Source organism: Columba livia, chromosome 5 (genome assembly GCF_036013475.1).
Source record: "Columba livia isolate bColLiv1 breed racing homer chromosome 5, bColLiv1.pat.W.v2, whole genome shotgun sequence".
NCBI classification, from domain to species: Eukaryota; Metazoa; Chordata; class Aves; order Columbiformes; family Columbidae; genus Columba; species Columba livia.
In genome coordinates, this window is record NC_088606.1 from 40,138,226 (window position 1) to 40,151,020 (window position 12,795).

Consider the following 12,795-nt stretch of genomic DNA (forward strand, 5'->3'; position numbering starts at 1 on the left):
GTCGTGCCCAGGCCAGGCGTGTTCCCGGGACACGCTCCGTGTGGTGTGCAGGCTGACTCCTGGTGCGAGCAGCTCAGCGTAACTGGAAGCTGAACTCCTGCTGGTTTGGGAATGTATCTAGAGGTCCTGCCAGCTACTAAACTATTCCTGACACTCCTGAAGGAACTGTTATACTCAACTTGTTGTTTCTGCCCTTTGCTGCAGAAAAGATATCTAGAGATTTTTACTTACAGAGATATTTATAAAGATGATTATCTGAAGACATGCTCCTAATGGCAAAAAATTAATTATTTCATGCAACTGAGGTCAGTTCAATACCCGTGAGCGGGGAATTGGCTTCTCTAAAGAGCAGCTTGCCAGCACTAAGACTCATCAGGTGACAGCTACTTCCATGTAACAGGAACCTTTTCATATAGGGGCAGAAAAAGTTTATAAAGGCCCCAGTTTGGAAACTGAGCCATCCTGTGTGTGTTATGACACACCACTCAGACATCTGACTTTTCATGGGTATTTTGTCTCACAACAGTGGGATAAAGAACAAATTCATAGTCTCTGTGAAAGAAAATCTAAACACATGTTGCTCTTCTGTATTACCCAGTTCTTTAAAAAATGACATTATTTATGCATCAAGAAAAGCCTCCTAAAACCTTGCTTGTGAAATCTTAAATGACATGATGACATCAGTGTTATTTTTGCCTAATGACACTGGTCTCTGGACTCTGGCTCATGGCTGACCTTCTGCCCTCCCACTATGGTGTTTTCTGAAGGACTGATTCATTCTTTATTTCTCAGCCCGCTGCTTGGTTTATGCATTTCAAATCAACAGTACAATGGACAATCTCTACAACTCATTTAAAAAACTCCACTAGGGGAACTTTAAAAGAAAGTGATATATTTGGCAAGCTTGACTAACCTCTAGGAATATTAATCCTCAGTCTTCTAATGGTGGCCTAAATCCTTTTGTTTTTATCAAGAATGCAAGTCATCTTGAACCAACAGGGCAACCAGAAAGGACAGATTCAAGTGTTTGTGGAAATAGAAATGCAATTGCTTCAGGGTGGGCTGTCCAGATGCAGAACTGACGACTTTCTCATTACTTTTAGATGTAAGGATTATGGGTCTCACATGTGAAATTACTTTGCAGGACAGCTTAGCAGAGCCATGTGTCATTCTTTCCAGGATATTTCAAGAGCAATGCAAGTAGTGAGATGGAAGGTCCTCTCACTTCGCAGCTTCAGCAAACACACTCATTTTGGAGCCTGCGTATATGTCCTTTTTTATACTTTCCCTTCATGCCCAATATAAATACTAATTTATTATGTCTCGTACACAGAACTCGGTTCTAGAAGGAATGTCAGTAGCACAGGTGTGATATTTGACAAACTCCTTATGGGCTGCTGGGGAGGATCAAGTGAAGGATTAGCGGTGGTTTTATATTTTTTCTCTTGGGAAGGTCAGCAAGTGTCAGGGTACGACGTGCTGCTACAGCTAACAGTTCAGCCAGTGCCTGCACAGGGACTGACGGGTGGACCGGCACTTCTCACTTCCAACCCAATGTTGCTCTTTACTGATGTATTTTGTGGTTATGCCTTTTCTTTAAAAAAACCAGCTTCCTCTTTCATATTTTTTACTGGTTTAGTTATGTAGGTCTTTTTTTTGTGAGAAACAGCAGTTGCTAGTAAAAGACAAATGGTGTCTTTAAAGAAACACAATTCACCATAGAGAAGAATGGAAGTGCTGTCTGCTACAAAGGGCAAAATAAATCCTTTGTCAATTAGGAATCAAACCACCTTTTGCACTGGAATTTCTTGCAAGCAGAAGTACCCCAATAGCTGACCTGGTTAGACAGAATAAAAGCGAACTGCATGGATGATAACCTTTTTACTTATTTTTATGAAGTTTTATCTCCAGTTGTTTTCACTAATCGAATTAAATTACTTTTTTGGTAAAGATATATTGTAAATTTATTTCTTAATTTATGGCATAAATATGTGGAAAAGTATGTGAGTGGCTGCAAGGATCAATGTAAATGATATTCTTCGAAATTTATTTTCTCAGATCTAAAGACACAACTGCTAAGATTTTCAGCAACTAATTCCTATCTAAACCCATAGAAGTCAGACACTTCACACCACTGAAAACTTGGCTCATGAGTAGTTACTATAGTGCAGATATACTGAGGGCCAGAGTATAAATGCTCGTCATTCACTTTAACCAGTTGGAAGAACACTTAGTAGTGATTCTCAGCTGTAGGAAGAAGGTTGGAAGGAATAAGGCATGTAACTCGCTTCATTGTTACTTTATTTCACTTTCCAACTTACAACTTTATTTCACTTTCCAACCACTTACAACATTTCATTAAAATGCCCCAGACAATATTTATGCCCTGCCAGAAGCACTGCTATGCTTAAACATAGGAAGCAATCGTCAATTAAAGCTCAGAAGCTGATACAAAAATAAGGTCTGTCTCAAAAATAGGGTCTCTCTCTCTTCTCACAGATGTGAACTATCTATTTCCTACTCTTCTACCTGGACTGACTCGTCTGCGCTAAGCACAGCAGTATCCCGGCTGCCAGTTCCCGCAGCGGAGGCTCACACGGTCTGCTAGCAGGGGCTGACAAACAGCTCTGCAGGACAAAAAGGAAGGAACCCAAGGGGGCCTGGTGGGGAACAAATTGTGCTTGGTAGCCAAGAACCGAGTAGTCACAGTTTGCTCTCACACTTGCTGTTCCCAGAAATCTGCCCTGCAGAGGACAAGCAGCAGCAGGTGGGAATGACTGACCACGCACAAGGAGGGCTTAGTAAGAAGAGGAGGGAACAACGTACAAATGGACTGTTACGTTACCTTTAGTTGACCATCATTCTCGTTTTCTACGAGTTAATTTACTGACGTGTTTAGAAAATATTTTGTTATCTTGCTAAAATTAATTTTACGCTTTTATATCCACAAAACCCAACTGATGGCATGTTCAGGTTTGAGTCAAAGACGAACTGGTTTTAAAATAATATAGTTGACAAGTGTAGCAAATGGAAAGTGCAAACAACTTGAGTTGCGAAAAGTGATGCCTGATATGGAAAGGGCTGTGGGAAGAGGCAGGATGTGGGGGAGGTGGGACTCAGGATGTCTCTTAGTTTTGAAAGGGCTGAAAGCATCAGGACACACCAGTTCTATCTGCAGAGATGGTGGGAAAAGGAGGCAGAGGAACATTGGGGTGAGTTGTAAGAGGATGGGGGAACAAGCATGAAGTGGGATGGCTAAATGCGGAATTAATCCCATTAAAATGAAAAATTCACTTCATAAATACCAAGCTCAAATCTCAGCCAGATACTAAAAACTGACCAAGAAATTACTGAAATGTATGTGAAGGAAGCTAAGCTTTGGCAAGACTGGCAAGATGTGGAGAAGCAGAGCTCTTCATAAGCAGAATCATTTCACTGGGCTGACTTTAACCAATGACATTCAATCATCCAAAAATGCTAATTCTTTCCTAATGAAAGACTTTTTTTTAAAGTAGTACCTGCAGAGAGACAGGAGGACTAACATGGAAAATGTTGCCGTGTGAGTCTAGCTGCTACCCTAAGCCAGTATTGCACTTACATAGATGTGTGCCTTTTCAAAATCCAAATACCACTTTCAAAGCCAGCTGCTGGAGAGACTCCTGCACTCCCACAGTTCTGTCTTTTGCTGTTGTATGACTGCCTGGCACAACCTGCGCAAACCTTACCTTTGGTGACTGACCTGTTCGGCCAGCCTGTTGTTTAGTTTCCCGTTCAGACTGCCTGGTTTTGCACTCTCACATGGACTGGAAAGGGGAAGTGTCTGTCATCACACTGGGTGGCTCCTTCTGGGTTTGTTTTCACAAGGCAGCTTGCAGGCAGAGCTCCAATGATAACCTCTGCCTCTGGCACATCTGCTGATGCTCCTTGTCAAACTGGCCCACATCTGCTCTTCTCAAGTAATCCAGTCTCTGAATAGTGGGATTTCCAAATACCTACATTAAACCCTATGCCAGCGAGCCACAATCTCACCCCATCAATTCATGATTTTTTGGTGCAAGTGAAGGCAGAACTCAATCTTAATGTCTAACTGAAGCTTGCTGGGAGCAGATAGTATTTACCTTTTTTACCCAAGGATACAATTCTAGTGCCATTACTTTTGCTGAATAGAAGAGCTATCCAGGTTTAAATTAGTGCTTTAAAAGAAAAATTGTAGGAAAAGTTAGTTTGGAGATGTGGGTGTTGATTGGATCCAAGTGAACATTTTAAGACATCCCAACTTATTTGCCTTCAACCTCTCAATGAATTCTCTGAAGAAGTTGTGTCTTCTTTCAGCTGATGTGAATCCTCCAGTCAGCATCAACACTCAGGACTAGATTTTCCAGCATCAGCATGGAGGTCTTCGTATCATATGTGAAAACCACTTCTTTTTCTTTTCCACCTGAACAGGAAAAGAGAGTTTACTACATAATTTAAGAAGAACCCTTCTGAAACACAGTTACACATGACTCTCCCCAATTTTTAATTCAGACTGTCCCTGTCAATGGTGGAAAGAATTGATTAAAAAAAAATAGTAGTCAAATCCACGCAATATACAAATCAGAATGCAGCAGAATCGGAAAACTATTTGTTTTTTGTTGACCTTTCAAACTACAGTACATTAAACTATGGAACTATTCACAGATTTTTCTGAAAAAAATAACCCTACTTTCAGAATAGGTTTTCCCCCAAGCACCCTAAAAGTCCTTGAGATTGACAGGTGGAGGCAGAATGTCCACACGATTCCCAAAGTGCAGGGATGTGCTTGGAAAGCAGCCAGAAACAATAAGCTCTTTCTGTAGATGCTACTGCCTATCCATATGGAATCCCCCCAGCTTCTAGAGATCCCCATATAGTCACAAACTCCACACAATATTGAATGAGCAAGAGAAAAGAAAAGTCATCCTGGTTTTGTCTGCAAATTTCCTGTTCTAGAGTAGGCCAGCTTACAGATCTGAGCAAATGGTCCTTCATTTGAAATTCTATCTCCGGTCATGTTCTGTGCAGGACACAGTTATCTGAACTTGTTCATTCTGAACCACTTTTGCTGATATATCTATTGCTTTACAAAGCAAGTGTTCTTTAGTTCTGCGTGTAATAGTAGTGGTGAGCAGCTGCTGGCTCCTTGCACTATATTCTGTCCTTGATATCAAAAATCAGCAAATAAAACTGAACAAAGATGCTCCCTATGCTGTAACACTTACTTTATAGAGCTGTCAGTTTGACACTGCAGTAGAGCAACAGCATTTGAAAAAATTTAGTAAAATAGAAGTCAGTTCATTACCCTTGGAAGAAGCTGTTACAAGAGCGGGTTGCTGTCCAAATCCCAGAACTATCACTCGTGCAACCACACAGGTAGTGTGGTATCGTCCGCTTTCATCTATGCAGCTGAAAAAAGAAAGTGATTTCATACACATTGCTATCCACCAGTAGAAGTTCAACATCATACTGAGAAAGCACTACTGCAGTCTCCTCCTGAAAGTACCCTGTACTGGTTTCTTTTCCTCTATTTACCTTTCTTCTGAAACAAATAAAACTTTCTCCTATTATCAGCTAATTTTTCGCTGCATAGCAGATTTCATGAAATTAGAAGAAAAAAGTTTGAGAAGATATTCCATGGCAAAAAGCATGGCTTTGGCAACCAGAAAGGTTCTGGATTTTTGCAAAATGGTAGTTAAAATTCCTAAGTATAAATCTAAAGTTAATTTTAACATTTTTCAAGTAAGATGTTTCAATCTGAGGCACAATTATCTTTCATTTTGTAACTAATTTAATTTTTATTAAAAAGCTCAAAAAAATTAAATCAAAAGGAAACTTTCCTTTCCAGAGTGAACAGAATATTATATCACTCATATCAAAATGTCTTTTTCCCAACTTCTAGATTTGCTAGCATATTAGCAACATTTTTCTTTTCCATCCTGACTTTTTTAGGCTTCTCAGATTCCATATTCCAGATAAAGAGATTTGAAGCATACTATTAACTACATTATCCAAGGTAGTTTACGGTTTTGCTCTGTGTTAAATTTTGTAGCTTCAGGACCACCTCCTGCATAGTTTTAAACCCTGAGGGAATAAAGAAATGCCTATAAAATCACCTTTTATGCACTGCACAGCCCCATGGGCAACAAAACTCAATAGTAAAAGTGTCATAGTGACATATTTAACATCTCTTTCCTTACAAGTAGCTATGGATAGTTTCGGTTTTTGGTTGTTCCAGTCAGCCTCTGCAGGTTGTGTCCCCTTGTGCCTCCTTTCAAGTGCTTTTCTTGTTTATTTTACCGTGCTAATATATATGGTGCATTTGTTGATGACTTCTGGAGACTACATGTAATGGTGTCTGTGGTTTCCACACAGAATATCTCAAGTTGGAGGGCGCCCATAAGGATCACTGAGTTCAACTCCCAGCTCTTTGCAGGACTACCTAAAACTAAATCATATGATTAAAAGCATCACCCAGACACTCCTTGAACTCTGACAGTCTTGGTGCCACGACCACTTCCCTGGGTGAAGTGGTCTCCACTCTCTCAGTGAAGAAGACCCTACAAAAATATATCTTAGAAAATACACACTCTAGGTGTTGCTTATTTGCAAATCTCCCAGTCTATCTTCTTTTGTCTCTCTGATAGGCTTTACACTTGCTGATGACTTTCATTTCATTTGAGTAAATCTGTAGAACAGGTGATTTTGAGTAAACTGAAACAATACGAGACAACTCAGTATTTCATGTGTTGCTGCGCTTAGACTTCTGCAGAACATTGTTTATCTCTGCAGTTTTATGGCAGATCCTGCATGCTTTGGGACTTCATCAAGCAACAGATGAGACTAATACTTCTAGATTTGTAAGGTGGCCTCATGAACTAGAAAAGATATTTCCAATGACAGTGTGTTAATGGCTTTTGTCCATAATTGCTGTTACCTGGAAGAGAGAATGTTCTTGTGGAAAGTGAATTTCCGATACAGGAACTGCTTCTTGTGTAGATACTGAAAGGAATGCCCATCGTCCAGGTAGAGCTCACCGATTGCACAGGCCTGTGATACACACCAGATGGAGTATAAATTAACAGCAGCTTCCAGTGCTGGGCAATTAAACTAAAAATGTCTCACTATATGTTATGCTTCATAGTGAAGGGTGTGTGTTTATTTTTCTTTAGCGACTTGTAGCCCTAGAAGGCTCAGGGAGTCCAGCTCTCAGAGTGCTTGAGGACTTGGACATCCTGGTTTTGTAAATTGATGCGGCTGCCAGGTGTCACCTCATTTATGAGAACAGACAGTTGTGGGAAGTTCTCTCTCTGTGCCCCAGAGGAAGTTTGTGGTGTGCTCATTCTCTGCTCCTTCCTCCAAGGGACTAGAGGAGGGTTGAGAAAGGTCAGAAAAATGTTCTGCCTCTACTAAACTCAGTCTCACTTTGAGGGGACAGTAGGAGGAAGGTGGGAGCCCCCCCCAGATAGGAGGAGTGGAGGAGAGCCATTGGGCATAGAGATGCAGATACCACTGTGTTGGCTGAACAGGCAGCAAGGACCTAGAAAGGTCAGACAGAGTAAAGAAACAACTTTGTAAAGGGAATGTCATCTCCGAGTACCTCTGTGTCCAGGGCCACGTGGAGTTCATAAGAAATATCTGTCATCCATTCAGTCGATTTTCCAGCTGTGGTCTTCAGGGGCAACACAGTGCCCCCCCGCTGGAACACAGGAATCTGCGAAAAACAAAGCCAGGGTAGAAAGGTTCTTATATTCCGATCATACAATTTTAACTTGGAAGAGGGATAACTGAAGCTTGCTCTTACCAAAACTCAGAAACAAACTTTTACCATAAGTACAAAAAAAAAACTATTCAACTAACAATGGGAATAGTGGTGATCTTCCTGTATGTGTACAAGTGAAAATCTTTGCTTGGAGCAGTCACCCTTACATCATCTTACTTTTTTCTACCACCAGGATATATTACTGTTCCATCTAACAACAAAGAAGATGGGACTTTTCCTCTCTACAAAAGCTATTTTATATTACATTCCTACAAGGAAACTGAAATACCACTTTTCTGATTTTGAATGTTGACAAAAGACTACCTTTTTTTTTTTTTTTTCTGCTCAATGGAAGTAGTATATTAAAACAAACATACATTCTCCAGTGTTACTGGGATCTTCAGAGTGCCTGGATCTTCCATTTGTTTAAATTTTCTGAAATCATACCAAATCTAGGAAAAATAAAAACAAGAATGAGCATGTTCTGTCTCCAGATGCAGTTACTCTTCTGCTTAACCTTACTGTCACTATTCCTAACAACCTATTTCTTGGGCAAGAAATAGCATTTACTTTTAAATAAATTAAATGACCTTCTGGATGGAAAGAATAAATTCTCATTCCTAGAGCACAAAAATCTTTTCTACAGTTTGCATAACATCTTGTATGTCTTAAAGCATCTGGAAGTGCAAACCAATGAAAAAGCTTTTTATTTTTTTTCTAGAAATGCCGAGTTCTAGAATAAGCAAATTTATAATGAAATGAAAATTAACAATGTAGTTGCTAACAATAGGTCACAAAGAAAGAGCTACATCTAAAACTTCCCACACACCACACTTGCCAGCAGTTTTAGCTGCTTTAAGTGTGCCAGGCAGTCAATTCCCACAGAGATCTTGATAAAAATACTTATTTTAACTTGTTTGGATAGCCCAGTCTGTTTTTCTCCTTATATTAAGAAGAATTCTGAGTGTCCTCAGGTGCATTAGTGGAGTCACAAGGCTCTGCATGGTCTCACATGCTCCCCTTTGCTGCTGTCTTTCCTCCCATTCCTCACCAGAGCCTCAGGCTTTCCCTTAGGAACTATTTTCCCCACATTCCTTCCCTTTCTCCAACTCTCAGCTGCTGCAGCCAAACACTCTGTGTAGGAGTGGATCACAGTGCTGTCCTGTGGATAAATAACTTTACTTCAGAGAGAAACTGATCTCTGTACAAGTCAAAGTCTTTGCTATGCATATTCCAGGCTACTGAGGCTTGTATTTCCTTTCCATAATTTTCCCTCCCCACTGTTTCCCCTGATTTCCTTGTGACCTTTCTTTGAAGATCCCTTCTGTTCTACATAAAAGAGAAGTTTAAACCAAAGAGAAATACATGAAAAAGGGCACTGACAATTTAGTGAAGCTCATTTTCAGCATTCCATGAGAAGCAGCAAGTCTCGAGGGTGGATTTAAATTATAGGAGTCCTGAGATTTGTGCAGCAGCTCTTGGAAAAACAAGAAAGTAAATTCACTGTGAGCCAAGCCTGTGAGGTAGCAAGATGGAAGGAAGGTTCTGAGTGGCACAGAATGGCCAGGCAGCACTTGGCACAGCGGCAGTGCTCAGCAGTTAGGAGATGGGGAGCCGGAAGATTGTTGTATAAAATACCTTCTAAGGCTGAACAGCTTCATACTGATGCTCACCTCCTCTGACCCTGGAAGCAGAACACTCACTGCCTTGGCCTCTGGCTCTGTGACTGGATGCACCAACAAAGCATTTCCTGGAGAAAAGCATAAACATGGCTGTGGTCCTCACGGCGGCATCTAATCGGAGTAGCAACTGTATGCTTTGGGGTTGTCAGTCTCCCATAGCCATTTTAGGGGCTTGCTTGGGCACATCATGTGCTCAGGTTCACATTCTACTGGAGAAAAAGGCACATGTAGGGAGCTGATGGCTGCTGGGGTCTGGTTCTGTTCCGGCACTGGGATGCAGCTGGGTTGCACTGTATACCCGCCAGCCTGGAGACTGCTGGGTCCCTCATAGTCTACGAGCTGACTGCCTGTTTTTTTCTTTGGTTAAACAAATAATACACTTTTCTAACCAGAAGAACAGAAGATGGGAATGTTCTTCTATAAAAAAAATCTGCTTAAGCTTATTGTACTGTGTATGGTGGTTCTTTAGTCCTAAACAAATACATTACCATATACAGACTGTACAGTTTGATAAACTTCCCTCCTTGCCCACTGGTGATGCAAGCTGAACTCCCAGAGTACTCTGAAATGCTCTGCTTCACCATACCTTGCTTTGCTGCCATGTCCTGCCTATCTTGGTCAGATTTCTGCATGAGAAGTGAACATCCCTTCATCTGAAAGCCATTAGTAGGCACTCTTGAGCCCAGAGGTAACCAAAAAATAATGCAACATTCCCCTCCCATTCTCTCTTCCCATATAGGCTAAATGTGCTTTACACAAACACACTTATCTTTTAAACTTAATTTCTCAGAAAAAAGAATTCAGCAGCCAGCTGTATCTGAGTCAAAACCAATCAGCTTTGGATGGCAGTTGTTTGCTACTGTCATTTCTGAAGCAGATTTTTGTCTTTGCTGCTACAGTGAACTTCCATGTTTTGGGTCAAAACAGACCACGTTTTTTCAAAGTGCCCAGTGAGACTGAACTCAGTTTTTGCATCTTGTATGGCCCCTATTTTCCAAGTGTTGTCAAAACCAGTTCCCTTAAAGAAGTCTCAAGTTCTTTTTTCAGTTACAACATAATTTTTTAAAGTCTTGGGCAGACTTCTCATGTTTTCTTTTTGTCACACGACACTATCACCTCAAAAATATTTAACTCAGATTCCAGAGAATGAGAAGACACCTACTTACCCAGCATGTACTCATTATCCACGCCAAAAGTTTCTATTTTCCCTGGAAACTCTATCCAGAGAGGCCTGTAGAAAGAGAAATAATGGGATTCAGTTAGTTCCTCCTCTCCTACCATCTTGTTCATGGCCTTCTGGCATTTTCAGGCTCCATTTTTTCCCTCTCTTCACAAGGTACAGCTATCAAGAACTGAAGATACGGCCAGCTTCGCTTCTGTGCCTTAAAATACCCCTTTTGAGTCACTGATAAGAGTTCCCAGTACAACACAGTTTAAGACACTGCAATATACCAGTGGTTTGGCCTCCAGCAGCCCCACTTTCTTCCCTCCTGTCTTCTTCCTGATGAACTTGCACTACATACACCTTCCTTCTAGCAAAGGAGAGATGGATGATCCTCTCTGTCCCAATGTACCAGCAATGCTGACACCTGATGAGCTGGTCCTTGCAGCACAGTCCCTCCTGTTCTCAGCAGCTCACTGCTGCTTTTATAGCATGTCTCCTCCTGGTCACAACTGAAAAACCTGCACCAGAAGTTCATATTCAGTCTTTCTCAAAAAAGGGTAGTGCAACAGCCATCTGGTTACGGAACAGTTGTATATTTAGAGCTTGAGAGATTATGACAATAACAGCTCATTCAGAGAGAGGGGTCTGGGTTTCTTTACACAAAAAACCTGGTTCACCTGCTCACTCACGGGCATCCACTTGCTCACTGCAGCCCTGCTGTTCATGTCCTTGCTAATGAGACAGTTTCCACTCTGCTTGTCTCAGTGACAAATATACCATGAGTCCTCTCTCATTCTGTTCCTACTGCAGCAAATTTAACATAATCAAAGTTTTATTTAAAATTATGGGCAGTGCATGTGACAAAATAAGCTCAATTTCAAGAAAGACAAAACCCCACTGCCTATGTCAGTGCATACAACAAGGGCAATTATGCCTATACATCTGCAGAGATATGCGCACACTACATCTGTAATGCAAATCATCTTCAAAACTCAAACCACTCAGCCCTTTTCAAGAAGACCTTTATGGTTTTAAAACTTGGGAGATGTATTCTATTTGCACAACAATAAGTCAAGTTAAATGTGGTGAAAAAGGACACTTCTAGGGCAACATCAAAGACACCACAATACCAGAGAGATTGACAGTCATCTCTTGCTGAAATGATTGTTGCATTCAGTTCCACTGCGACACTTTCTTAGAAGTCAGAGTGCAGAAGAACAAAAGTTTATTTCCTAATTTTATTTCTGTTCTAGATTATTACTACAAATAAAATTATAAAAAATACTGAAGAGATAAATGATCAAATTAGTAATATGAAATAAGCTTTTATAGCAGTAATAATTCAGCAGTAACAAACATTTTCAAGGGGGGCAAAATGGCCTTTATGTTTTCAGGTCAGCAAGTCCAGAGTCCATTAAGCACTGTTCCAAGTGTGGGTTGGAATACTACATAATGTTCTTTATCCTGAGGAGAATTTTGGAGTCCGTAGTACTTTAAAAACATGTTTAAAGACTGTGCAGTGTTTATATAATTAGTGTGTTCAAGGTTTCATTTGGAAAAAACAAAGCAAAACATATAATTTTTCTCTGAGAACCCTACCAAAGTTTGTAGAATGCATGAAAATAGAATTCAGTATTTTTTGTGTGGTTCTTTTCCTTTTAATATTTAAATAAATAATTGCAAAGTAAGAGATGGTAATTTAACTTCCCTCCTCCAAGTCACGTCCTGAAGATATCACTAAACCTCCTGACTTACGCTCTTACCTCATAACCGGTTCAGCCGCTGTGTGTGCCCGATAGAACAGTGTGTATAAGTATGGCAGGAGGACGTAGCGCTCTCTAATGGCTTCCCTGATGATCTGGGTGTTCTTCTCCCCAAAGAGCCACGGTTCTCGCCGTTTGCTCTCCATGTTAGAATGACCTCTGAAGAAGGGCTGGTAGGCTCCAGCCTGATACCAGCGAACAAGTAATTCTGGTTCTGGATCTCCAATAAACCCTCCCACATCAGCTAGATATTGTGCAGACAAATAAAAATACACATTTTTGGAAATTATTCTGAAAAATGTGAAGTTCTCCTCTAACAAACATTCCAAGTGTATAAATCCATGCATTTCGCAGTGTGCTTGCAGTTCTGCTGTTGGGCAGCTTCTTGTCCAAATAAGAGCGGAAAAC

The 12,795-nt window shown here is 40.7% G+C and overlaps 1 protein-coding gene and 1 long non-coding RNA gene across 9 annotated transcripts in view; both read right to left on the reverse strand.

Annotated features, from left to right (window-relative positions):
* Positions 1-2,284: 2,284 nt before the first annotated feature.
* Positions 2,285-12,795, reverse strand: part of GANC (glucosidase alpha, neutral C) — a 28,100-nt gene continuing 17,589 nt past the window's right edge. For 2 of the 8 annotated variants that reach the window (XM_065065887.1, XM_065065888.1), the window contains 8 exons: positions 12,388-12,631; positions 10,626-10,690; positions 9,451-9,527; positions 8,155-8,229; positions 7,616-7,729; positions 6,953-7,065; positions 5,321-5,424; positions 2,285-4,438 (listed from right to left, as the gene is read on the reverse strand). In XM_065065887.1, the coding sequence (XP_064921959.1) occupies positions 4,329-4,438; positions 5,321-5,424; positions 6,953-7,065; positions 7,616-7,729; positions 8,155-8,229; positions 9,451-9,527; positions 10,626-10,690; positions 12,388-12,631 (902 nt within the window). In that variant the 3' untranslated portion in view covers positions 2,285-4,328. Of the gene's footprint in view, positions 4,439-5,320; positions 5,425-6,952; positions 7,066-7,615; positions 7,730-8,154; positions 8,230-9,160; positions 9,255-9,415; positions 9,528-10,625; positions 10,691-12,387; positions 12,632-12,795 lie in introns of those variants that run through there. The other 6 variants (XR_010473243.1, XR_010473240.1, XR_010473242.1 and 3 more) reach the window with 6 other exon arrangements.
* Positions 11,084-11,436, reverse strand: LOC135579666 (uncharacterized). Its single transcript, XR_010473246.1, has 2 exons — positions 11,302-11,436; positions 11,084-11,142 (listed from the first exon to the last, which is right to left on the reverse strand). It is a non-coding gene; the product is annotated as an uncharacterized LOC135579666 (long non-coding RNA).